The following is a 27,979-nucleotide window of genomic DNA, read 5'->3' on the forward strand; positions in this document are numbered from 1 at the left end:
GTCTATCCAATAAATGTCGTTCCACTTCATGATTGTGTCCCACTTGTTGTTGATTCTTCACAAAACAATACAGTTTTATATCTTTATGTTTGAAGCCTGAAATGTGGCAAAAGGTCGCAAAGTTCAAGGGGGCCGAATACTTTCGCAAGGCACTGTACCTACATTCATATGTACGTACGTACTTACAGTAAACTGCCAAAATAAAGAAACACTTGAGTAAATGAAGGATTCAAAGTATATTAAAAGAAAAATGCTTCCACACAGGTGTGGTTCCTCAGTTAATTAAGCTATTTGTCACAGATGAATAGGAGTGGAATGTAGGAGTCAGGTGCAGAGAGCAGAGGGTTCAAGAAAAATAGGTAATTTATTCCGGCACAAACGGTCATACCCAAACACACTGACCAACCCAAAACACAGGGTAAAACGGTCCGGAGCACAAAACCACATCCAACACTAAACGTAAACACAAAATAATCCTGCACAAACTAGAGCGGGCCTAACAACCTTAAATAGACTAGAAAATCAAGAAAACACAAATAGGAACAGGTGCCACTAATAAGACTAATAAAACTAACAGAAAAGCAAAAAGGGATCGGTGGACGACCGCCGAGCACCGCCCGAACAGGCAGGGGAGCCAACTTCGGCGGGAGTTGTGACACTATTAATATCCCATCATGCTTAGGGTCATGTATAAAAATGCCCAGTTGCTGTATAATTTTGGCTACCATAGCTAGAAGAGATCTCAATGACTTTGAAGAGGGGTCTCAAAGGAGCATGGGGGGTTTAAAGGGTGGGTTGGTAGGTGCGCGTGTGTCTCATTCACCAGATCTCAACCCAATTGAACACTTATGGGAGATTCTGGAGCTGTGCCTGAGACAGCGTTTTCCACCACCATCAACAAAAGACCAAACAATGGAATTTCTCGTGGAAGAAGGGTCTAATAGAGTTGCAGACACTTGTAGAATCTATGCCAAGGCACATTGAAGCTGTTCTGGCAGATCCTGGTGGCCCAACGCCCTATTAAGACACTATGTTGGTGTTTCCTTTATTTTGGTAGTTACCTGTACATACTGTACCTGCAGCTCAGCTCACAGGGATATCGATACAGTTACATATCGCAATATTATTTTTGGACTATATTATATCCATATTTGACTCCAAGTATCGATTTGTATGTTTTTAAAAAAAGTATTATTATTTTGTATTATTTTTGCTACTGTAGGTAGTGTTAGATAGGGCTAGTCGGCTGGTATCTGCGCCAAAACTACAGTATTTTTCATCCTATAGCTTGTTCATCCACATCTTCTTTTGAAATAGTGAACCAAAACTCGTTTTCTCATGCTCTCTCTTGTCTCTCTGCAGCAGAAGTAGTGAGCAATATGTTTGGAACCTCAAATTGAAGTAAAATCGCAGTATCGAATCGCAATACATATAGAGTCGTGAGAATTGCAATACATATCGGCACCGAAGTATTGTGATAATATAGTATTGTGAGATCCCTGGCAATGAGTGTGTATCTGGGTTGTTGGAGAGGGGTGAGAGAAGGTAGAGGAGGGGTTAACGAGGTTTGAAGGGGGTATTCGTGTGTCGGGGGTAGAGAGGAAGGGGTTTTAGGGAGTAGGAATAGGAGAGAGTTGAAAGAGGTGGTTCAGTCTATGATTCAGTCCCATCCCCTTTGGCTAGTCGGGGCACTCCTGAGAGCGTAGCATCTACCTGCCCTGACACGCCACTCCCCCCCAGCCCCACATCAAAGCAGCCCTGTGAGTAATGGATACCAAGTGGTGCAACGCCCTTTCCTCCTCCAACCAGCTCGGCTGCCTACAGCCAGCGGCAAGCACCAAGCACCCTGTGCTCACAAACACTCGCGCACACACACACACAGTATAGACAGAGACTCACATACAGTATGTGCACACACACTTATTACGTCAGCAGGTCAGAGAATCAGTCTAGTCCGAAGTGTAAAGTTAATACAATTTGTTACTACCATGAGGATTGCAATTCAAATACACAGGGTCCACTTAAGATTTAATTCAGGAATTAATTAATTATAGAAGTTATGCCCATTAAATGTAGAATTTGTAGTGTTAGAGTTTTGGGCACAACGTTGACGCCAGTGACAGTGAGAATTTATTGTATGCCTGCACTTGAACACAATTTATCTCGTGCCCCGTGCTCTATGAGCGTGCTAGACTGACGGCCTGCCCGACGGAGTGCCTGCACACAATTGGACTCACCATTGATGTTCACGAAAGAAAATGTTTGGACTCTCGTGGAGCAAGTTGATAGCAGTGACAAAAAAAACATGTATTTCTACAGTAGAATATTTTTTGCTATGAGTTGTATAGTCATGTAAACAATAGCGCAAGCAACAAGCTCCTCATCCACTGCAGTACACAACTAAATGCTTAGTTCGATAATGTACATTTACAACAGCTCACGCACATTAGCTAGTAAACCAAAGATAGTTTATAGCTTTGGTCAAAACTCATTTCAATTGCAGAAGCCTGGGCTGTCCCATGCCTCGATCAGCTGTTTCTGTCATTGGTTCAAGAAGTGCATTTTGACATGACACAGATGTTGGCTAATCTAAAGCACAAACGTCAACTTGCATTTGAAACAAATATAGAAATATATTATATTATATTACGTGAAACCAGCTAATAGCAGAAATGTTCATACTTTCGCAATGAAAACTATTTAGGAAATTACAAGTGTTCACTTCATTACTATACATATGGGGCTCTATTGCATAAAAAACCATTGCATGAAGAAGACAGGCAAATCAATGGTTTAGTTTATATTCAAATGTATACAGAGACACAACAATGGATCATCAAACCCCACCACCCCACAACTCAACATCCTAGTATCCAACCATTTACATATTTCCTGTGGTAGCAGTAACATTACAGTCTTGCCATCCTATCTGAGTGACGTTTATGTTATACAATGTGGCAGTTGCTAGTTCTTCTTCTTCGCATCCCCTGATCAGATGTACCTTGCTCCCCCAAAATATCTCTTTGGAGGTCTGAGATGTACATACAGTTCTTTATTCTTGAATGCCTATACCCTTTGTCCACAGGAGGTTGGGGAGGATGGGCTCGTGGTAATGGCAAGAGCAGAATGAGTGGAATTATATCAAATACATCCAACACACGGGGTGTTTCTCAATATGCATACTACCATGCTCCACACTCTCATCCAAGTGCATTCTCCGACCACGTTCTCTTGAGTACGTTCTTGTGAGGACGAGAGTGTGGAGAATGCATAAAACAATACATTTGAGAAGCACCCCCTACTTTATTACCTCATCTATTACCCCCAGTCACTGTCTTCCAAGATATACACAAAGCAAACATTTTACTCCAAAATTATCAGCTAAATATGTGAATTGTAAAAATCCAGCTAGCCAGCTAGCTAAACAGGCAAAATGACCTCAAACTAGTGTTATGTAAGGTAGATTTACATTTTTCATAGGTAGCTATCCAGTTAGCCCTATTGACTTACTTCGGACTTGCCCATTCACTGAACCGTCTTCCAGCCAGGACAACAATGTCACTAGAGATGAAACAAGATCCTGTAAGCTAACGCACTTCTGTATATCGCGCCGTAACGTACAATTTACCTTATTTTAGCGTCCCAAAAATGTAATACTTCCAGGTCAACTGTAATATGAACACCATTGTAAAGCACAATTTCTCCCCTTTCCAGTAAAATCAATGATGAGACCTTCATGCTGCCTGTCTCTGCATGATTAAAGGAGGCAATGAGCTCCATCGGGCCTTTTTTTAAAAGTATGATTTCAAGCAGAGCCAACGTTAGCCAAGTTTTGAGTTTGAGTTTAGTTTACAAGCTGAGTGCATTACGGTCCTTCAAATTAAGATTAGAAAAATAATACTACTGTACTGTCATATCGGTTTCATACACACATAATAACATTGTTTCTGTTATAATTTATTTGGCGATATTTTAAGAATATTGGACACTGTCAGATGTATCTTACACGCAGAGGTGCCTGCAGTGTTTTCCTATTGCTTTCATGCTAATTTAAACCGGTCAATGCATTTTGGAGCAACGCTGCTTTATATGGTGGGGTTCAGTCTGCCTGCCTGTGTGTGTTTGTGTGTGTGTGTGTGTTATTGTCTCCACTTTAACCTCTCCTGGAAAATGGCTGCAGATGAAGGCATTACGGTCCTTCAATTCCCGAATAAGCTGCTATCCTCTCCGTCCGATCACCCTGGTCTTTCCACAACTTTTTTTAGCAGATATTTTTCTGTCAGTCTGCTGTTGAAAGCATATCCCTCCTAGGTATCAAATACGTTCTCTTTAGGGTAGCAAATATTTTCGCATTAGGTCCACCATGTTTACTTGATTTGTAATGGTGTCCTCAGAGAGATAAATGGTCACGCCTCTTACCTATTGCATCCCTCTCAGAGCGCGCAGGCCAGATTTGCAAGCAAATCGAACCCAGTGATATTTCAGCTGCTGCTACAGGTGCAACACTGGGGTCTGAAGTTATCTAATCTTCATAACATTACACTCTCTGATCCTTGCCACTTTATTAGGACCATTTAGAGTTATTTTAATGAAAAATTCTTATATATTGTACCTTTAACTTCCTTCAATGTTCTAAACCAAACAACCACCTGCCTGCCACATGTTATAATGCTGGTGTAGCCTATACTCTTCACTTTCACTGTTTCACTTCAGCTGCCTGCCTGCCTACCTGGTGTCTGGTCTGTCTGACAGAAGACAGAGAGAGGGAGACTTCCACCCTGCTAACTCAGATCTGTAGGCCTGTAGACCCAGCTCACTACTCACTGGACCATGTCATTACCCATTTTAATGCTTTCAGGATCTCTCTCCTTCTCTCTCTCTTCCTTCTCTTTTTCTAGTTTCCCTCAAACCCTCTGCAATGGTTTCAAAGGTTTCAAACCCTCTGCAAAGGTTTCTGAATGGCCTAGTTGCAGTTCGAAATTAAATCTGCTTGAAAATCAATGGCAGGACTTGACAATGGCTACCTAGCAATGATCAACAACCAACTTCACAGAGTTGTTTGAATAATGGACAGATATTGTACAATCCAGGTGTGCAAAGTTCTTAGAGACTTACCCAGAAAGACTCACAGCTATAATAGCTGCTAAAGTGATTCTATCATGTATTGACTCAGGAGGTTGAATACTTTTCTAATCAAGAAATATTGATGTTATAATTTTCTTCCACTTTATCATTACAGAGTATTTTGTGTCGATCGTTGACAAAAAAAAATACAATTAAATCCATTTTATTACCACTTTTGTAACACAGCAAACTGTGGAAAAAGTCAAGGCACTGTGTTTTTTTTTACCTAACTTAGTTTAATTTATATTTACAGTGACAGCCTACCTGGGCAGCCTACCTGCCTTGTTCAGGGCAGAACAACAGATTTATTTTTTATTTACCTTGTCAGCTCGGGTATTCGATCCAGCAACCTTTCGGTTACTGGCCCAATGCTCTAACCACTAGGCTACCTGCTACCCCTGTAAATTGCTCTGGATTAGGGTTGGGTGGTATCCAGATTTTCATATCGTCATACAGTCCTTTTCTCAGCCCGAGATTTATGTTATTACCAGTTTAGTACACAAGGAGGCACCAAAAAAACCCTGCAAAAAAGCCCACTGGGCGTCTATTTCGGCATCAGAGTAATTTTGTGCTTCAGTTGCACTTTTCCGCTCGGATGAGAATTCACGAATGGGCATTCTATCACTAGATGCTCTGACTGATGTGTAGCTGCTTTTCTGTGGTACTTTCTCGGTCGGTGAAGCCAGCCTACTTTTCTCTTCTTCTTGTAAAACTAATTTACTTATGTGGCTGCCAGCCAAATAGCGTTGCACTTCTGTTGTCATCTGATTAAAATGAAGCTGATTTCTGACAAATGTGTGGCACTAATGTATTTTCTGTGAAGAAAAACTATAGTTGCACGTCCCTGATCACACTATTGAATAAAAAAAAACATTGTTGACTTTGAATATAAAACGCTACCCCTGTCAATACACAGATGGACTCACCTGCGACCGCTTTCTCTGTGCTATTTACAAACAAACACGTGACTGCCTCAACTGTTCTGGGGAACTACTGTAAGCTTCATAATGTAAAATAATGTGATAGGTGAAATTAAGAAAGCGATCTTCTTTATCTCCTAACTTATTGCATAAGTTGAGTGCAGATATTTACACTAAACACAAATATAAACGCAACATGTAAACTGTTGGTCACATGTTTCCTGACCTGAAATAAAAGATCCCAGAAATGTTCCATACGCACAAAAAGCTTATTTCTTTCAAATGTTGTGCACAAATTGGTTTATATCCCTGTTAGCGAGCATTTCTCGCCAAGATAATCCATACACCTGACAGGTATGGCATACCAGGAAGCTGATTAAACAGCATGATCATTACACAGCTACACCTTGAGCTGGGGGCAATAAAAAGCCACTCTTAAATGTGCAGTTTTGTCACACAACACAATGCCACAGATGTTTCAATTTCTGAGGGAGCGTGCAATTGACATACTGACTGCAGGAATGTCCACCAAAGCTTTTGCCAGAGATCTGAATGTTAATTTCTCTACCATAAGCCGCCTCCAATGACATTTTAGAGAATTTGTCAGTACATACAACCAGCTTCACGACCTCAGACCATGCCAGACCAGGATGTCCACATCCGGCTTCTTCACCTGCGGGATTGTCGGAGACCAGTCACTCGGACAGCTGATGAAACTGTGAGTTTGCACAACTGAAGAATTTCTGCACATAATTTCATAAACCGTCTCAGGGAAGCTCATCTATGTGGTGGTTGTTCTCACAAGGGTCTTGACCTGACTGCAGTTTGGCATTGTAACCGACTGGCATGCTGGAAAAGTGTGCTCTTCTCAGATGAATCACGGTTTCAACTGTTTTCTGATGTCAACGTTGTGAATAGAGTGCCCCATAGAGGTGGTGGGGTTATGGTATGGGCAGGCATAAGCTACAGACAACAAACACAACTGCATTTTATATATATATATTTACAACTTTCTTCGCATACATTTTTATATATTTTTTTATCTATATTTTTTTTCCATAAACTCATCTTCAAAACACTCTCCTGCAACTCTCCTCACCAATTTATATTTAAAAAAAAGAAAGTATTATTTACCTCAAATCTGTAATCCTCCATAGAAACTAATCCAGAAGCTAATTCAGAAGCTAATCCAGAAGCTAGCCAGAAGCTAACCAGAAGCTAATCAGAAGCTAGTTAGCTTCTTTACTGGCTAATCGTTAGTATTCAGCTAACCACAGTTTGTGGTCATCAGCTATCCTTTAGCTCGAAAATCTATCGCCAGTTTTGTACGGCGCGGCTCGAACCGGAACATACCGGACCTATTTTTCTCTCCATGTCCCCGGATTTCTACCGCTAACTCTGGACATTTATACCTGGATCTCGCAGCTAGCTAGCTGCTATCCGTGTGACTATCGGCTTATGTCGATTGCGGAGCAAACATCAATTATTCCGGAGCTAGCCAGCTGAAGAGTTCCATCAGTCACTCCTGGGCTACAATCACCTATCCGGACCCGTTTTACTGCCAACGCGGAGCCCCACCGGGCCTTCACAACTGGACTACCGACGTTATCTGCCCGAGGGAGTTATCCGGCTGGCTCCTCCGTCGCGACGTTACCTGAACGCCCACCTGCGGTCCGCTAATCGTTAGCTGTCTTATCGCCTGCTATCTGAATAGACCTATCGGACAATTTATTTTTATTTATTTTATTTATTTATTTATTCTTATTTTTTTATGTCTTTTCTTTATTATTATTATTATTTTTTTTTTTTAAATCTCTTGGGCCTCTATTATTGTTTTTTTTGCGAATTGGATTGATCCCCTCTACCACACGGAACCCCACTAATCCTACCGACGGAAACGCACGAGGTGGCTAAAAACAGACCTCCATCCTATGCTAGCTTGCTACCGATGGCCCGGCTAGCTGTCTGAATCGCCGTGACCCCAACCAACCTCACTACTCACTGGACCCTTTTGATCACTCAACTAAGCATGCCTCTCCTTAATGTCAATATGCCTTGTCCATTGCTGTTCTGGTTAGTGTTTATTGGCTTATTTCACTGTAGAGACTCTAGTCCTGCTCACTATACCTTATCCAACCTATTAGTTCCACCACCCACACATGCAATGACATCTCCTGGTCTCAATTATGTTTCTAGAGACAATATCTCTCTCATCATCACTTACCTCCACTGTATTCACATCCTACCATACCTTTGTCTGTACATTATACCTTGAAGCTATTTTATCGCCCCCAGAAACCTCCTTTTACTCTCTGTTCCAGACGTTCTAGACGACCAATTCGTATTGCTTTTAGCCGTACCCTTATCCTACTCCTCCTCTGTTCCTCTGGCGATGAATCCAGGCCCTGCAGTGCCTAGCTCCACTCCTATTCCCCAGGCGCTCTCTTTTGATGACTTCTGTAACCGTAATAACCTTGGTTTCATGCATGTTAACATTAGAAGCCTCCTCCCTAAGTTTGTTTTATTCACTGCTTTAGCACACTCTGCCAACCCGGATGTTCTAGCTGTGTCTGAATCCTGGCTTAGGAAGACCACCAAAAATTCTGAAATTTTCATCCCAAACTACAACATTTTCAGACAAGATAGAACTGCCAAAGGGGGCGGTGTTGCAATCTACTGCAAAGATAGCCTGCAGAGTTCTGTCCTACTATCCAGGTCTGTACCCAAACAATTTTAACTTCTACTTTTAAAAATCCACCTCTCTAAAAACAAGTCTCTCACTGTTGCCGCCTGCTATAGACCACCCTCTGCCCCCAGCTGTGCTCTGGACACCATATGTGAACTGATTGCCCCCCCATCTATCTTCAGAGCTCGTGCTGCTAGGCGACCTAAACTGGAACATGCTTAACACCCCAGCCATCCTACAATCTAAGCTTGATGCCCTCAATCTCACACAAATTATCAATGAACCTACCAGGTACCTCCCCAAAGCCTTAAACACGGGCACCCTCATAGATATCATCCTAACCAACTTGCCCACACTCTTGACCCAAACTGCTACATACCTATATCTATCCTACCCTGCCTTTCTAAGGTATTCGAAAGCCAAGTCAACAAACAGATTACCGACCATTTCGAATCTCACCATACCTTCTCTGCTATGCAATCTGGTTTCAGAGCTGGTCATGGGTGCACCTCAGCCACGCTCAAGGTCCTAAACGATATCTTAACCGCCATCGATAAGAAACATTACTGTGCAGCCGTATTCATTGATCTGGCCAAGGCTTTCGACTCTGTCAATCACCACATCCTCATCGGCAGACTCGACAGCCTTGGTTTCTCAAATGATTGCCTCGCCTGGTTCACCAACTACTTCTCTGATAGAGTTCAGTGTGTCAAATCGGAGGGTCTGCTGTCCAGGCCTCTGGCAGTCTCTATGGGGGTGCCACAGGGTTCAATTATTGGACCAACTCTCTTCTCTGTATACATCAATGATGTCGCTCTTGCTGCTGGTGAGTCTCTGATCCACCTCTACGCAGACGACACCATTCTGTATACTTCTGGCCCTTCTTTGGACACTGTGTTAACAACCCTCCAGGCAAGTTTCAATGCCATACAACTCTCCTTCCGTGGCCTCCAATTGCTCTTAAATACAAGTAAAACTAAATGCATGCTCTTCAACTGATCGCTGCCAGCACCTGCCCGCCTGCCCAACATCACCACTCTGGACGGCTCTGACTTAGAATACGTGGACAACTACAAATACCTAGGTGTCTGGTTAGACTGTAAATTCTCCTTCCAGACCCACATCAAACTTCTCCAATCCAAAGTTAAATCTAGAATTGGCTTCCTATTTTGCAACAAAGCATCCTTCACTCATGCTGCCAAACATACCCTTGTAAAACTGACCATCCTACCAATCCTCGACTTTGGCGATGTCATTTACAAAATAGCTTCCAATACCCTACTCAACCAATTGGATGCAGTCTATCACAGTGCAATCCGTTTTGTCACCAAAGCCCCATATACTACCCACCATTGCGACCTGTATGCTCTCGTTGGCTGGCCCTCGCTTCATACTCGTCGCCAAACCCACTGGCTCCATGTCATCTACAGACCCTGCTCTAAGACCCTGCTAGGTAAAGTCCCCCCTTATCTCAGCTCGCTGGTCAACATAGCATCACCCACCTGTAGCACGCGCTCCAGCAGGTATATCTCTCTAGTCACCCCCAAAACCAATTATTTCTTTGGCCGCCTCTCCTTCCAGTTCTCTGCTGCCAATGACTGGAATGAACTACAAAAATCTCTGAAACTGGAAACACTTATCTCCCTCACTAACTTTAAGCACCAACTGTCAGCAGCTCACAGATTACTGCACATGTACATAGCCCACCTATAATTTAGCCCAAACAACTACCTGTTTCCCTACTGAATTTATTTTATTTATTTATTTAACAATTTTTTTAGAATGCCTTTACCTCCCTTATTTCACCTCATTTACTCACATCGTATATAGACTTGTTTATACTGTATTATTGACTGTATGTTTGGTTTACTCCATGTGTAACTCTGTGTCGTTGTATGTGTCGAACTGCTTTGCTTTATCTTGGCCAGGTCGCAATTGTAAATGAGAACTTGTTCTCCACTTGCCTACCTGGTTAAATAAAGGTGAAATAACAAAATAAAAATGTTTCAGCATGATAATGCACGGCCCCATGTCGCAAGGATCTTCCATGGTCTGCATGCTCACCAGAGCAAGTTCGGGATGCTCTAGATAGACATGTACGACATGTTCCAGTTTCCGCTAATATCCAGCAACTTCGCACAGCCATTAAAGAGGAGTGGGACAACATTCCACAGGCAACAATCAACCGCCTGATCAACTCTATTCGAAGGAGATGTGTCGCGCTGCTTGAAGTAAATGGTGGTCACACCAGATACTGCCTAGTTTTCTGATTCACGCCCCTACCTTTTTTTATTTAAGGTATCTGTGACCAACAGATGCATATCTATATTCCCAGTCATGTGAAATCCATTGATCGGTAGATAGAAAGCACCTAGGCTTGGCGTTTGAGCCAAAAACAAACTCTCCACTTGTGCCATCATGACAGATTTAACTTCATACAAATGTCATCAATTAAAGTCAATTTAAATAAATAAATATTTGTAGCTACTTTTTAAGTACACAGAACAAAATCATCAATGCAACACACAACAATTTCATTTATTTTACTGAGTTACAGTTTACATAAAAAAATCAGTCAATTTAAATAAATAAATTAGGCCCTAAATTGACTGATTTTCTTATGTAAACTGTAACTCAGTAAAATAATTGAAATTGTTGCGTGTCGCATTGATGATTTTGTTCCGTGTACTTAAAAAGTAGCTACAAATATTAAAATGTATTGATAAACTTCAAAGAAATAGTTTCAACGGTATTGGCAGTATTGGAAAAACCATCCCGTGGCTATTTCCAAATACCCTGGTATAGGGTATATACGGTATACCGCCCAAGTCTACTCTGGATAAGAGTGCCTGCTATATGACAAAAACGTCAAAATGTAAATTGTACTCTGTAGGAATAGTACAGAATGAATATGTCTATAATACCTTTGACACAGCTAGCTCTGGTTTTGTCAGACTTTAATTGATGACATTTGTATGAAGTTAAATCTGTCATGATGGCACAAGTGGAGAGTTTGTTTTTGGCTCAAACGCCAAGTGGAGGTGCTTTCTATCTACCGATCAAATCTGTCCTATCATGTTGTTGAAACACTAAGATGGATGTTTGCTAACCACAAAGCTGGCTGTTACAGTACTGTTCCTCCGACCATAACAAAACAGGAATGTTTCCACATACATTTTGGCTCTCATTGCCTTGTTTTAGTCTGCATTTAGTTTTAATTTGTTAAAGGGATTGTAAAAGAATAAATAAACGTTTAATATAATTCCAAGAATCATGTCATAGCATGAGTTCTTTCTGTTATTTGAGTTTGTTTCCTTTCCGGCTTTGTGGCTTCACAGAAACCTATGGGATTATTAGCCAGCATTTGACCACTGCCACCGGTCCACATTGTGATACTATAATGACATAATAGAATATTATGATGTATTCCTGAAATGGCTACTGCGGTTCTTTAGTGGAGTAGTCTTGCAGCTCTGTGGTCGAGGCCATTTAAATGTATTTAGTAGGGAGAGAGTGTGTGTGTGTGTGTCTGTGTCGTTGTGTGTGTGTCGTTGTGTGTGTGCTTGTCCTCAGTACCATACCACAAGTATAGTTTTTTCTCCATTTATTACCTCGATTAGAAGACATGTGCTTCTTGCTTGGTAGAGAACTCTTGAACTCCAGGTAAAGCAGATTCCCACATGTTGAAGCTCTACTTCTTCTTACTCATGTCGCTGCGCCCCATTTAGTCTCATGCTGCGTACTACAATTACAGGCCTAATGAAATTATGGGTTGGAGGTTGTTGACTTGGGCAAGTAGACAAGCATTGGACGTTACAACAAAGGGATACATGTACATGTTCATTTTCTATCTGACCTTCTTATGACTGTTGACACTGAACTTTGATCCCAACCCTAGTCATCTGAGTGGCTCGAGGTAGAGGAATACTGGACCATTAGAATATGCAGTATGCCCCACTTTCCCACATTGACACTCATAATACACGCACGCACACACACAGACAGACAGATGCCTTATCTTAATTTGAACTAGTTTCTCACAGCAGACAAATAATCCTGCGGGAACAGGAAATGTGAAATATTATGTGGATTATAATTAATGGACATTTTTTGTAAGGGTTGATAAATGTTTTGTTAGGGCAAAATCAAGTCTGAAATTACAAATTACAAACTTTAGAAGCCTTTTTAAACCTTGAATACACTTTAAGTTTGCAAATCCTGCTGTGCAAGAAAATCCATGCATCAACATGATGATCAAGTTTAGATGCGGCATCTGTACGGTACTCAATAGCTTTTACATGTAACAATACCCACTCAGAAAACAGGGGAAGGAGGGGTGCACCTCTAGCTCTTGACAGTTTGTGTATACAGTCAAATGAAATGAGTGTATTTCTAGTCATGTATTAACTATTTTTCTAGTCATGTATTAACTTTCCCTTTTGGTTTTTTGAAGTGTTAAAAAGTGATCGGAGTTCAATGGAGCCGTTCCTCTAACTGTTTTTTTTTCATTAACTTGTGATAAATGGTTTAGCTGAGTGATGTCTTCACCTGGATTTGTGCTGTGTGTGTGTGTGCGTGCGTGCGTGTGTGTGTGTGTGTTTACCTCTTGGCTCTGCCACCTGGGGCTGATTTTAACCTGCTAGACATTGTTTAGTGTTGTGTTTGACCTGGATGATCAGTTGTTTCAGCTTGCGGCTCCACTTCATTAAAGACATTGGCAGCCATTCAGTCATTCAACCAGGAACGCAACCCTCTTCACAGCATGTGTTGAGACACTGATGAAAAGGTTGATCTCAATGATTTATTCAGGGACACTCTTAAAATGCCTTTGGTTATTGTAGAGTACACCACCTTATTCTTATTCAGAAAGCTATATTTTCCCAACATTGGGGAATTTGTATGTAAACATAACATAATGCAAACCTCATAGAACCTTTCAGGACAGGGCCCATATGAGCTCTTTAGAAAGGGAAAAGGCTAGGGATATATACAGGCTAGGGATAGAAAAGGCTAGGGATAGATACAAATATCGGTTCATATCGGTTCATCCTAATAAATAGGATGAAAAAAGGGAATGGGGCCATTCTCATGATGTCATTATTGTCACGATGTATGAAATCAACATTTGAAGCATAGTTATTGGACAATTGCTCTTTTGGATGGCAATTTTACATTTTATTCATTTGGCAGACACTTATCCAGAGCGGTTAAGGTTAATTGCCTTGCTCAAGTGAACATAGACAGATTTTACACCAAGTTGGCTTGGGAATTCAAACCAGCGACCTTTCGGTTACTGGTCCAACACTTAATCACTGGGCTACCTGCCGCCCCAATTTATGAGAATTCTGTTTGGGGAAAAATTACACGTTTTAATTTCCCCACTGTAAAACAGTACATTGGCAGATATATCGGTACGGAAAGTTTTGACCCCCAAAAATCGGAATCAGTATCGGACCCCAAAAAAGATATCGGTTAGGCTCTAAGATACAGGAGGTGCTGGGTCAGTTGTGCCATAGTGTATGTTCTGTCCTCCGGTTTCCACCCACTGGACATACCACGTCATTTCAACATGAAAATGTTTGGTTGAGACATTGATCAACGAGATTTCACTCTTTATTCACCCACTCAAAAAGACAGACAGAAGTTGATGCTTTCAACCATCTAAAAGCGTAACCAAATTCCAATGTTAAAACAATGTCAGATTTGGGGGTTTCGTTGTCATCTGAATGTGTTATCACTGCGCTTTCAACCATTTATAACCAGAACCAGAAGAATATTGACTGTCCTTCATGTCTCTAAGTAATGATGGACTATCGTTTCTCTTTGCTTATTTGAGCTGTACTTGCCGTAATATGGACTTGGTCTTTTACCAAATAGTGCTATCTTCTGTATACCTTGTCACAACACAACTGATTGGCTCAAATGCATTAAGAAGGAAAACAATTCCACAATTGAACTGGGTGCCTGCAGGCTGACTACAGTTGTCAATCGAACAGTGTTTCCTCCAACACGTGGGTGCAGCTGACTTCCAGGTTAAGGAGTGTGGTTTGACGGGTCATGTTTTGGAGGGCACATGACTCGACTTTTGCCTCTCCCAAACCTGTTGGGGAGTTGCAGCAATGAGACAAAATCGAGAGGAAAAAAAGAATAAGATCAAATCAACCTTTATTTAATGTTTGATTTAATTTGGTCCAATTCTTTAACTTAGATGTTTGATTGAGATGAATACGTGAATCCACCATTCCAAATGACTAATTACTAATTTGTAGAAAAACTGGAATTAAGCCAGACTAAGTCAGTGTCTCAACAGATACACAGATGGGACTAGCTAAGCAGAAGATCTCCTTCAAATGTTGATATTTGGTTGTGTTGACAGTCAAACACAATTTAATATCCAGTTTGTCTACAAATTCATTACTGAGATGTTGGATTCACGTCTCCATCTCAACCAAAAATCTAAACTTAAAGAATAGGACTAAATCTAATCAAACTTTAAATGCACTTTAAATTAAGTTTGATTGGATTTAGTCCTATTCTTTAACTTAGATTTTTGGTTGAGATTGAGACGTGAATCCTACATATTATTGATTATCTTGAAGATTACATTTGAAATCAACCAAAGCTTGAAACCCTAGTCCTTGAATGTATTGTCTGTTTTTAGTTGAATCGTGGGTTGAATTGAAACAATAGCTGTTGATGACTTTGAAAACGCTATATAGGCCTAAATAGTATCATCGATGAAATACGATTTGTAAAGTATGGTTACATTTCATTTGCTCTACCCTTTGGATTGACTTCGATGGCAATAGTGAATATATTTAGAACTCTCAATAGTTATTCTCACGATAGCACATCGGGAGTAGTCAGTGACAAATATAAAAGCTGGGTTGGGTCTGGTTAAAACCCTTGATGGGAGACTAAATTAATAGTTGTACATCAACTCTCCAGTAGGAGGTGCTGCCCAGCCTATTTATTTTTTCTTCTGATAGTGAATATAACGTTGAAGATCTGACGTTGTTCAAAGGTACAAATGTAACATATTTGATACAAGGTTTGCCTATGTTGAAAATTGGTTACAATGATGACATAATCCTGTGGTTGAAATCTCACCCTCAAAACAACAGTGATTACAAATCCAATGTCTTTTCCACGTAGATTCCATGCCACATGCTTACGTTGAAACAACAACTCATTTGTGCCTAGTGGGCAGTAGTGTACTCTCTGCTTCCAGGTTCCCCAGCCCTGCTGCTCTGCTGCCATGTTTGTTTTGGTGTGAAACTGGAGATGGCATACAGTCCTCCCTCAGCCCACGTTACCACCTCTCATTGCTCTCTCTCTACCCCACCCCTCCACGTGCCCTGCTGCAGGCACCTCTTCTCATGTGTTCTCTGTCCATCCCTCTCTCCCTCCAACTCTCATTGATTCTTATCTCTCTCACTCCCCCATCTCCTGTCTTGTCCAGGCTTAACAATGTTATTATGTGTGTCACTGTCAAGCAGAGGTGTACTCCATTAAGAATAGTGCTTGTGCTGTGCAGGCTACAGTCTTTTCCCATTCAATAATACTGTGTGTAGTGGGTTGTCTAGAGCCAGCCAGGTTGGGATTGTGTAAGGAAGAAGGGCTGTAATTTGACTTTGTTTGGCATTTGGAGACAGTGGGGTATGACTGCCATGTAGTCTTGACTATGCAAACCATGTACAGTAGAAGATTACTACACTGCTTCGAAATACAGGGGAGTTTTGTTTTGCACTCTATTGTGAGATCCAATTGTGAGCTTTTTATTTTACCTTCTCTCCTTTCTCTCTCTTCCTCCCCGCTCTCTCGCGTTCTTTCTCCTCTTTAAAACAACATGTTATGTTAACAGTCATCTCTCCTGTGTCGTCTCCCTCAGGCTCACCTGGCACTGGAGAGAGGTGCTCAGGCTGTCATCTTCGATGTCACCGACGACAAAGACGCTGCTCTCGAGGTGAGGAATGGTGGAAACCGTCAGAGAGAGCAGAGGACAATAAAGTAGCATAGCCTGACCTGACCGAGAGAGACAAAATTGTTTTAGTGTTACTGATTTATCAATGATTCATTTTCTGTCTTCCCCTCCTCTATCCATTTTATGTCTTCCCCCAACACACACACACACACACGTGTAGCTGCATGAGTCTGACTCCCTGCCGCTTCCGGTGGTGCTGGTGAAGGCTAAGGATGCTGAGGAGCTGATGGGACTGGTTAACAAGAACGAGGAGGCTAGAGTCCGCATCGACATCAAAAAAGAGGACCCAAAATGGGTAAGGAACAAAATACACACATGCCGAATATCACATATTATTATTATATAATAAATACATGATATATGTTTTTATACATGTTTTCTATTTATTATATAGCCATATATTTGTATTGTATTTATTATTATTATTATATATATGCATATCAAGAGACACATAATGGAAGTTGTTCGTTACATTCCCTCAAAGGTCCGCTCTATGCATGTCTCTGTAACGGGATTCTTCCTGGGAAGGAGAGGCGGACCAAAATGCAGCGTGGTTATAATTCATGGTTCTTTAATAAAGAAACTATACATGAATAAACTACAAACCAAGAAACGTGAAAACCCGCAACAGTCCCGTGTGGTACAAACACTGACACAGGAGACAACCACCCACAAAACCCAACACAAAACAGGCTACCTAAATATGGCTCCCAATCAGAGACAATGACTAACACCTGCCTCTGATTGAGAACCATATCAGGCCCAAACACAGAAACAGACAAACAAGACATCCAACATAGAATGCCCACTCAGATCACACCCTGACCAAACAAAACAGAAACATACAAAGCAAACTATGGTCAGGGTGTGACAGTCTCCCAATCTCTACTATGAAATAGTAATAACATTCACTCTTTCTCTCTCTTTCCAGCCCCACTATGATGTTGGTATCTTGCTCACTATAGTCCTGGCTATTCTGGCCATCGTTCTGATCTTTGCCTTCCGGTACCGATGCAAGTCCAACAGAACCTGGGTGAGTCAGTCAACAACACATACACTTTACACAAGTCTCAATAAAAAAAAGCCTTCTCTGCAAAATGCAGCCATCTTAAAGTGGTTTAGGTCTGGGCCCGGTTGCATAAAACATCTTACTGTTTCCCTTAATGCATCATTTTCCCTTACCTAAGGGAATTGTTTAAGGGTGTTGCAGAGAGCCCCTCAAACCTTTCCTTAGGTAACGGCATCATTTAAGGGTTTTACAGTAGTTTGAAGGAACATATGTCAGAAAGAGTCTCTGGTGACTATGGAGACGACCTGATTCACTGACTGAACATCTCATCAAAGAGATGGATTTTTGGGGGAGATCTCAAAATAGAATTTCTACATTCAAGACAGGTGAAACAAATTGATTCAGAAGATAAACACATTTATGTTAGTTACTTTTTTCTCAGCTATTACTTTCTATCACGTCAAGTGAACCTTGAGTAGCTAGATAGATAGCTCACCAACAGCTTTGTAGCCATGGGTTGTGCACCTTACATTGTATAACTAAGTAGTTGGCTGGTGGATGTTTTCCTTTTGAAACCAGGGCAGAGGAAAGCAACATGTTGGATTCACCTCTCCATCTCACCCAAGAATCAAAGTTAAAGAATAAGACTAGGGCCTCCCGAGTGGCCTCCCTGCACTGCGTTGCACAAATACTGTTTACGTTGATATCCATACTGAATTAAGCACTTAAGGGACCGCATGGGCACCCTTAACTTTTTCACTTCATTTAAAGGGAAAATTCACCTTAATATGTTTTGTGCAACTGACTTAAAGTTAGGGAGACTTGAAGCAAAAAGATAAGGGGAAAATTAACTCACAATGTTTTATGCAACCAGGTCTTGTACTCTAACTGTCGACCAAACACAAAAGAAAGTGTCCACTGTATATACAGCTCGAACATACACCAGAAAACCCTCAGAGAGGAGCAAAATGTGAACTTTGAGACATCTCAGTCAGTTCTGAAGTCCAGTTCTCTAACCTCCGTCCCACACGGCCTCTTCCTTTATGACCACAGGACTCAGTCCATCAGCAGACCATGCGAGCCATCAGTCGTCTGGAGACGCGAATGTACAGCTCTCAGGGCTGCGGGGGCTCACAGCGCCACCGTGGGGGCTGGGGGTCTAATAGCAGCTCCAACTCCAGCCCCGTCTGTGCCATCTGTCTGGAGGAGTTCCTGGATGGACAGGACCTGAGGATCATCTCGTGTGCTCATGAGTTCCATAAGGAGTGTGTGGACCCCTGGTTGCTGCAGCACCGCACCTGTCCTCTCTGCATGCACAACATCATGGGTAATGACATCGCATGACCACTAGGGGACGCCTACAACAGGCCTTAGAATGGGGGGAAGCACAAGACTACTTTACCCACTCTTGAGCACAAGTACATTTTTCCACAAAAAATCCAGTTTTATAAACTGTGTGTGTGTGTGTGTAGTCTGCTTTACTGTATGTATTCCTATGCTCCACAGGTACAGAGCTGTCACGTCAGTCCCAGAGGAGCAGACTGCAGCAGACCCCCGAGCACAGCCAGGGTTTCCTGCACCCCCACCCCTACCCACACGCCTTCCCCCAGCATCCCATCCCCTTCTCCATGAGGCCTCACTACCCCCGTGGCCCCTCCGGCCCCTACCCCTCCCTGAGCCACTACAGCAGCTCCCCACCCCTGGACCCCCAGACCCTCCGCTTCCTCCCTAGCTGGCCTCTTGGCTCCGGCTGTGGATACATCCACCCTACAGAGGGCCCCGGGAGGCCTCACAAGGCCGGGAGTAGCTGCAGGACGGCAGGTCACCCTCTGGGGTCCCACTACGGCCCCGGGTCCCACCGCTCCTGCCACGCCTACCGCTCCGGCTGCCCTGCCCAGCGCAGCAACTCCAGTTCCAGGCTGCACCACACCCCCTCCTTTGCTCCCCGCGCCTCCAAAGGGGGAGCCCATAGCCGGGGGGCCGAGGGAGGCAGCTGCTCTGGGGGGAGCTACCGGACGGAGCGCAGTGGCTACCTGGCAGACGGGCCGGCCAGTGACTCCAGCTCTGGCCCCTGTCACGGTTCATCCAGTGACTCGGTGCTCAACTGTACCGACGTGTCCCTTCAGGGTGTGTATGGTAGCTGGTCCACGTTCCGCAGCTCCCTGAGCAGTGACTATGATCCGTTTGTGTACTACGGGCCGGGTTTGGGACGGACAGGCCGCAGGGACAGCATGGAGGCAGGGGCCCAGAGACCAAGGTCCCTGGACTCAGTGATGAACAGAGACAGAGGACGAGGGAGCCCTGAGGAGCAGCCGCAGGCTGTGTTTAGCCACGTCCACTACCACCGCCACAGACACCACCACTACGGAGAGGACGGGGAGCGGGAGCACGCCCAGGGACAGGGGCCAGGCAGGGGGTCAGACGAGGAGCAGGGTGCTGCTGTTGCTATTGGCTCTGGTACTGGTTCTCCCCCGGCTCTGGACAAGGACTTCCCAGTGTGCCCTCTGAAGCACAGCCCCTGTCAGTGCCCTAAGGCAGAACACACAGACAGTAAGGAGGTCCACGGCCACGGGATAGAGGGTCAGGACCATGAGCTTAGTCTCAGCCCCCCGTCAGGCCCCCCTCCTGCCCTGGTAGCACCAGCACCCTTAGCAGCCCCAGCCCCCTGCTGTCACCAGGACCACGGCCGTGGAGGCCACCCCCACCGGAGGGCAGACCGGCTCGGCGGCTGCGTCCTCGACGGCCCCTCGGTGCTCTTCCACCAGAGCCTGGAACTGCAGGATGACTGTAGCATCCACATTCACTACGGCCAGGGCCCCAGCTACTGCTGCCCCCCGCCTGACCTGCCCATGCCTGTGCCTTTCATTCTGGACTCTGGGGGTATGGGGGCCCTAGGGGGCCTAGAGGACTGGCCCTGCTGTGGAGGGCCCCACCATGTAGTGTGGCAGAAGCGGGTGCAGCAGGCCCACTCTGAGCCCCAGTTGCTGGGGCCAGGGCTGGGGGGCCCTATGGACAGACCCCCGCCCCCATGCAGCAGGCGTCACCACGGTCACCACAGCCCAGCGCACGACCGCAACACAGACTTTTGTTTATACTGCCAAACATTACACAACAATCAGGGTGGGTGTTCAATCAGTCCTTATATTATAGCTACATGTGATGTGAACAGCTGCTCCCGTATTCTAACTTGAATGTGGTATGGCTCTATCGCTCTTTCCGCGATTCTTTGCGTCTCCTCACCGCCGAATCAGACGAATTGAAGGGAAGTTTAATTGAATTACATTTTGGGAAAGAAGGCAAGGAGAGAAGATGCGATTAATCGAGGAAAGATCATTTAGAAATATGCCCATTTGTGATATTCTTCCTGTCATCCTGTGTGTCATATGAGTGTCTCTCTGTGTGTGGTAAGTAAACCTATTGTCTGTTTCTCTCCCTCCAGGATCAGAGGAGGAGTCCGGTGTGTGATAACTAACTCGAGAGGTGCATCCCCAAACTCACGCTGCTACGTACACAGGAGCCGGAATGGACAAACACGCCATCGGCGGCCATCTTTCTCAAGTCTTCAAAATAATTCCACATGAAATACCTGCATTCAAACTACACTTCCCAGAATCCCCCAGTCAGTGCTGAGTTACATCTGTCAACAGAGATCAAAATTAGTTAGATTATGATTATTTTGAACATTTGTTTCTTTTGACCATCAAATCAATGAAAACACAAGTCAAGTAGAGACCTGAAATTGCTCATATTCGTTGTTGAATTCAAGTATGTCAATGTGTTTGATTTAGACTTTTCTTGTCGCTAAGTGGTGTACTTGTTTCAAGATGGAGACTGACTGGGAGATGCTGGGAAAACAACTCCTACTTCACAAAGGGGACATTTGTTTTATTCTCTTCTGCCTTGTTGTTTTGTTTTGTAAATTACACGAAGAATTAAATACCGACATGATATTACAAGTTCCCAGTTTGCCTTAGTGACCGCTAGGAATTCTCACTGCTCAGGACTTAAGCCTTGATTCACAGTACGAAACTCCCCTACTGTTTCTCTCAGTAGAAATCACATGGACAAATTGGATATCTAATTCCTTGAGTAGTTAAGCACTTAATCGATTATATTATGAGGTACTACTCAGTAATACTTGACTTTCCCTCATTACCCCCATAGATGCTCAGTTGGAGGTTTCTTGCGCTTTCCAGCCTGCCTCAAATCAGATTCAGAAATGTGTTCCAGTGGCGTTGGTATCGCAAAGGTACTCAGAGCTACAGAAAAGAGCCTAGAAGCTTCTCTCTGGGCAACCTGCCCCATTGGGGGGAAAGTTATTTTCTTAGCCGGCCTTACAAGCAGTGTGCATCCTGAGAGGTCACTAGAGGCTAGCATGGGGACTTGTGTTGGTTAATTCAATAATGGCAGCTGCTTCCATCACATTTTGTTTGCTTTGTGTTTCGGTAAAAAAATGTAGTCTGTAATTTTGAACCAGATTCACTGAAATGTGTTATTATTACAAGCTATTTTAGTTTTGCTCATGTCATTTCTCATGTTGCCAGTGGTTACTTATTATGTTTGATCTGAGTGCTGATTTTGTGGCCAGTGAAGGAGGGAGGGGTCCACCAGACAGACCTGGGTTCAAACTGTATTTGACATTTTTTAAATACTGTAGCCGTGCTTGATTAAGCTTGCCTGGCTCAATGGGACAAATGTAATCATCCCAAAAGTGCAAACCCCACCCATCTGGCATGTACTCCAGTCAGGCTAAAATATGCAAATGCTCCAAGTATGTGAACAATTTCAAATACTATTTGAACCCTGTTAGGTCTGCCTCCAGAAAATCACACAGTGTGAGTGAAACTTCGCTCAGCTCAGGAAGGACATCCGCCATGTCTCCTGCTCTTCACCCCTGACCTCTAACCAAATGTCCTAGTACATGACCCAATCAATCTCTCTCTTCCATTTCCCAAATACCAGCAGCTAAAGCTCAGCAAGGGTGCTCTTATCTTGGAACATTACAGCAAAATATTGTATACAGTGCATTCGGAAAGTATTCAGACCCCTTGACTTTTTCCACATTTTGTTACGTTACAGCCTTATTCTAAAATTGATTAAATAACAATTGTTCCTCATCAATCTACACATAATACCCCATAATGACAAAGCAAACACAGGTGTTTGGAAATGTTTGCAAATATATTAAAAATAACAGAAATACCTAATTTACATAAGTATTCAGACCCTTTGCTATGAGACTGGGGGCTCGTGAGTGGCACAGCGGTCTAAGGCACTGCATTTCAGTGCTTGAGGAGTCACAACAGACACCCTGGTTCGAATTCAGGCTGTATCACAACCGGCCGTGATTGGGAGCACAATTGGCCCAGCGTCGTCCGGGTATGTCCAGTGTAGGACATCATTGTAAAATTATAATTTTTCTTAACTGACTTGCCTAGTTAAATAAAGGTTAAATACCAATTTAAAAAATACTCAAAATTGAGCTCAGGTGCATCCTGTTTCCATTGATCATCCTTGAGATGTTTCTACAACTTGAATGGAGTCCACCTGGGGTAAATTCAATTGATTGGACATGATTTGGAAAGGCACACACCTGTCTATATTAGGTCCCACAGTTGACAGTGCATGTCAGAGCAAAAAAACAGGCCATGAAGTCGAAGGGATTGTCTGTAGACAGGATTGTGTCGAGGCACAGATCTGGGGAAGGCTACCAAAAAAGGTCTGCAGCATTGAAGGCATCCAAGAACACAGTCGCCTCCATCATTCTTAAATGGAAGAAGTTTAGGACAACCAAGGCTCTTCCTAATGCTGGCCAAACTGAGCAATCGGGGAAGAAGGACCTTGGTGAGGGAGGTGACCAAGAACCCGATGGTCACTCTGACAGAGCTCCAGAGTTCCTGCAGCAATCCACCAATCAGACCTTTATGGTAGAGTGGTCAGACAGAAGCCACTCCTCAATAAAAGACACGACAACCCGCTTGGAGTTTGCCAAAAGGCACCTAAAGGATTCTCAGACCATGAGAAACAAGTTTGTCTGGTCTGATCAAATCAAGATTGAACTCTTTGTCCTGAATGCCAGGCGTCCCGCCTGGAGGAAACCTGGCACCATCCCTAGGGTGAAGCATGGTGGTGGCAGCATCATGCTGTGGGATGTTTTTCAGCGGCAGGGACTGAGAGACTACTCAGTAGTCGGAGAAAAGTACAGAGAGATCCTTGATGAAAACCTGCTCCTGAGCGCTAAGGACCTCAGACTTGCAAAGGTTCACCTTCCAACAGGACAATGACCCTAAGCACACAGCCAAGACAATGCAGGAATGGCTTCGGGACAAGTCTCTGAATGTCCTTGAGTGGCCCAGCCAGAGCCCGAACTTGAACCCAATCTCTGGAGAGACCTGAAAATAGCTGTGCAGTGATGCTCCCCATCCAACTTGACAGAGCTTGAGAGGATCTGCAGAGAAGAACGGGAGAAACTCCCCAAATACAGGTGTGCCAAGCTTGTCGCGTCACACCCAAGAAGACTCGAGGTGTCACACCCTGATCTGTTTCACCTGCCTTGTGCTTGTCTCCACCCCCCACCTGGTGTCTCCTGTTTGTTCCCATTATCTCCTGTGTATTTATACCTGCGTTTTCTGTTTGTCTGTGGCCAGTTTGTACTACCAGGGCTCAGGCTAAGACCCAGATGCAGACACAGGATACATATAGTATGAGTCTCAGAGTTTATTATAGTACAAGGGGCAGGCAAAATGGAAGTCAAGGCAGGCAAAGGGTCGTAATCCAAAAAGTCAAGGGGTCTGAATACTATCCGTATGCACTGTACATAATGACTATGTAACTGAAGGAAAGTCATGATAATTCATAATTCATTCAACTTTGGGAACATACATTATTCACTACCTTGTAAAAACAAATATTGATTCAACGTACAATGATAAGGCAACCAGCTTCAATAGGATTGTGAGTTTGCTCAACCAAAATTGCATTGAGCAAACTCACAACAAAAATTTGGTTGGAATTTTATGGAGAAAACTCACAATCCTATCGCTGCTGGTATCCTTACAATTGTACGTTGAATCAGCATATATATATTTTTTTTTCACAGTGTACCAAACATTGACTTAACAAAGCTGTGGCCTTTTATGAACTTAAGTTAACTTAAATGGAAGCCAGGTGAAACATCCTAGAAAAAAACCCTGGAAGAAAGAAAAGTCTTGAAATGTGTGTAGTTATATCCCCCAATATATTTAATTTCTTAGTGAAAATGTGAAAGGAGACTGCATTAAGACAGACAGTAAACATGGAGCCTTAGTTTTTAATGGAATAAACCTATTGATCCCCAGACTATTTTCGAAAGAGCTGGAAGCACTTAAACAGCCTTGTCTGATCTAGTAACACTCTGAATTTGTAATTGAGATAAGTCTGTCTATGCTATTTACTTCATTGTGCCTTCTTGATTCACTTTTCAAAGGGGTTAGTTGTGGGATCTGCATTCACTACTTCCTGTCAATGGGTTGAAGTTTATTATGATATAAGATCAGCAAATTACCTAATACATTAAAGCTCTTGTTATTTTACCAAAGAAACACAGTTTTGAATGCAATCAACCTGTGCCTTTTATTCCTCCTCCATCAAACTTAAACCCAAGTAAATGTGTTTTACCTAACAAGAGAAATCTGAAAATGGAATCGTATGCAGTCAAACAGTTGAAAATCATGGATTACAGCCCCATATATATCGATACCTCGTTTCTAATGTTTTTTGGAGACAGCTTCTCTTGCTAATACTCCAGGTTGTGTTTCTGTTATGCATATTTGTGTAGAGAACAGTCCTATATAGCCTGGTTAAACCAGACTGAACACTGCACTCACCATTGTTTCCCTTGAAACAACAGTGAAACATTGCAAAACCTGTCTGGATTCCAGGCTACAGTTCCCTGGCCTTAGCTGAAATGGCTAAATCACAACCAACCAGCACTGGAATCCACAACCAACCAATATTTTTCAGTAAAAACTGAAAGCAAGGCAAATCAAGGCATTATAACTATGCCAACGACCAGAACAAGGAAATATGAAACTGAAATTAATCAAACATCTCTGAAATGTTTGGGGCGATTTTATTATCCTCTTTAGGGTTGTTTTTTGTTTGTGTTCATTGTTTTGTTTTTTAACGCATAATGAGCTGAAACTGCCTTTTTTCTAATAGAGCACAATCCCGATAGAAATTGAAGGGATCTGTCAGTATATTTTGGATACTTTGTGTACAAAAAGAGAAATACAAAAACAGAAATGAAATAAAGTGTTGAATTTTATATATAATAGAACATTTCAATATGGTGATATGTCACTAATATATTTATTTACTAATATATTTATCCATTTTTGTCCAGGTCCTGAAAAAGAATGCATGGTTTCTGTATAGAAACGATATCTATATGAAACTAAGTGCCATCACAGATGTATCAACATGGCTTCATTCCAATTATATGCAAATAAATTATTTTGAAATAAAACCTCTGGTGCTTATTATGGTCTCAATTTTATGATCTTCATCTTCAAAATGAAGTATCTATGTTACGGTGAGTGAATGAGGACCCAAAAGCGAACTAACTTAAACAGAGCTTCTTTAATAACCAAACATAGGTAGGCTCAGATAGACCGGCAGATTCCGACAGGACAGGACAAGGTTACAGCAAACATGACGATAGTCTGGCTCAGGCATGAAACACAACCAACAAGAATCCGACAAGGACAGGAACAAAAACAGAGAGAGATATAGGGACCTAATCAGAGGGAAAAAGGGAACAGGTGGGAAACGGGGTGAATGGGTAGTTAGGAGGAGACAAGGCACAGCTGGGGGAAAGAGGGGGAGAAAAGGTAACCTAACAACGACCAGCAGAGGGAGACAGGGTGAAGGGAAAGGACAGAAACACACAACATGACAATACATGACAGTACCCCCCCACTCACCGAGCGCCTCCTGGCGCACTCGAGGAGGAAACCTGGCGGCAACGGAGGAAATCCTCGATCAGCGCACGGTCCAGCACGTCCCGAGAGGGAACCCAACTCCTCTCCTCAGGACCGTACCCCTCCCAATCAACGAGGTACTGGTGACCACGGCCCCGAGGACGCATGTCCAAAATCCTGCGGACCCTGTAGATGGGTGCGCCCTCGACAAGGATGGGGGGGGGGGGGGGGGAAGACGAGCGGGGGCGCGAAGAACGGGCTTAATACAGGAGACATGGAAGACCGGGTGGACGCGACGAAGGTATCGCGGAAGAAGAAGTCGAACTGCGACAGGATTAATGACCCGAGAAATACGGAACGGACCAATGAACCGCGGGGTCAACTTGCGAGAAGCCGTCTTAAGGGGAAGGTTCTGAGTGGAGAGCCAAACTCTCTGACCGCGACAATATCTAGGACTCTTAGTTCTACGCTTATTAGCAGCCCTCACAGTCTGCGTCCTATAACGGCAAAGTGCAGACCTGACCCTCTTCCAGGTGCGCTCGCAACGTTGGACAAAAGCCTGAGCGGAGGGGACGCTGGACTCGGCGAACTGAGATGAGAACAGCGGAGGCTGGTACCCGAGGCTACTCTGAAAAGGAGATAGCCCGGTCGCAGACGAAGGAAGCGAGTTGTGGGCGTATTCTGCCCAGGGGAGCTGTTCTGACCAAGACGCAGGGTTGCGAAAAGAAAGACTGCGTAAGATGCGACCAATAGTCTGATTGGCCCGTTCTGCTTGACCGTTAGACTGGGGGTGAAAGCCGGAAGAGAGACTGACGGAAGCCCCAATCAAACGGCAAAACTCCCTCCAAAATTGAGACGTGAATTGCGGACCTCTGTCCGAAACGACGTCTGACGGAAGGCCATGAATTCTGAAAACATTCTCGATGATGATTTGTGCCGTCTCTTTAGCAGAAGGAAGCTTAGCAAGGGGAATGAAATGAGCCGCCTTAGAGAACCTATCGACAACCGTAAGAATAACAGTCTTCCCCGCTGACGAAGGCAGTCCGGTGACAAGATCTAAGGCGATGTGAGACCACGGTCGAGAGGGAATGGGAAGCGGCCTGAGACGGCCGGCAGGAGGGGAGTTACCGGACTTAGTCTGCGAGCAGACCGAACAAGCAGCCACGAAACGACGCGTGTCATGCTCCCGGGTGGGCCACCAAAAACGCTGGCGAATGGAAGCAAGCGTACCCCGAACGCCAGGGTGGCCGGCTAACTTGGCAGAGTGAGCCCACTGAAGAACGGCCAGACGAGTAG

At 43.6% G+C, this 27,979-nt stretch overlaps 1 protein-coding gene across 1 annotated transcript in view; it reads left to right on the top strand.

Annotated features, from left to right (window-relative positions):
• LOC110537840 (E3 ubiquitin-protein ligase RNF43) overlaps positions 1-22,860 on the top strand; it is a 174,430-nt gene extending 151,570 nt beyond the window's left edge. Inside the window, exons 3-8 of the mRNA XM_021624258.2 lie at positions 16,622-16,696; positions 16,875-17,009; positions 17,646-17,747; positions 18,777-19,050; positions 19,230-20,843; positions 21,163-22,860. Coding sequence (XP_021479933.1) covers positions 16,622-16,696; positions 16,875-17,009; positions 17,646-17,747; positions 18,777-19,050; positions 19,230-20,843; positions 21,163-21,188 — 2,226 coding nt within the window. The 3' untranslated portion in view covers positions 21,189-22,860. The remainder of the gene's footprint in view (positions 1-16,621; positions 16,697-16,874; positions 17,010-17,645; positions 17,748-18,776; positions 19,051-19,229; positions 20,844-21,162) is intronic.
• The last annotated feature ends 5,119 nt before the right edge of the window (positions 22,861-27,979 follow it).

Source organism: Oncorhynchus mykiss, chromosome 12 (assembly GCF_013265735.2).
Source record: "Oncorhynchus mykiss isolate Arlee chromosome 12, USDA_OmykA_1.1, whole genome shotgun sequence".
Taxonomy (NCBI): domain Eukaryota; kingdom Metazoa; phylum Chordata; class Actinopteri; order Salmoniformes; family Salmonidae; genus Oncorhynchus; species Oncorhynchus mykiss.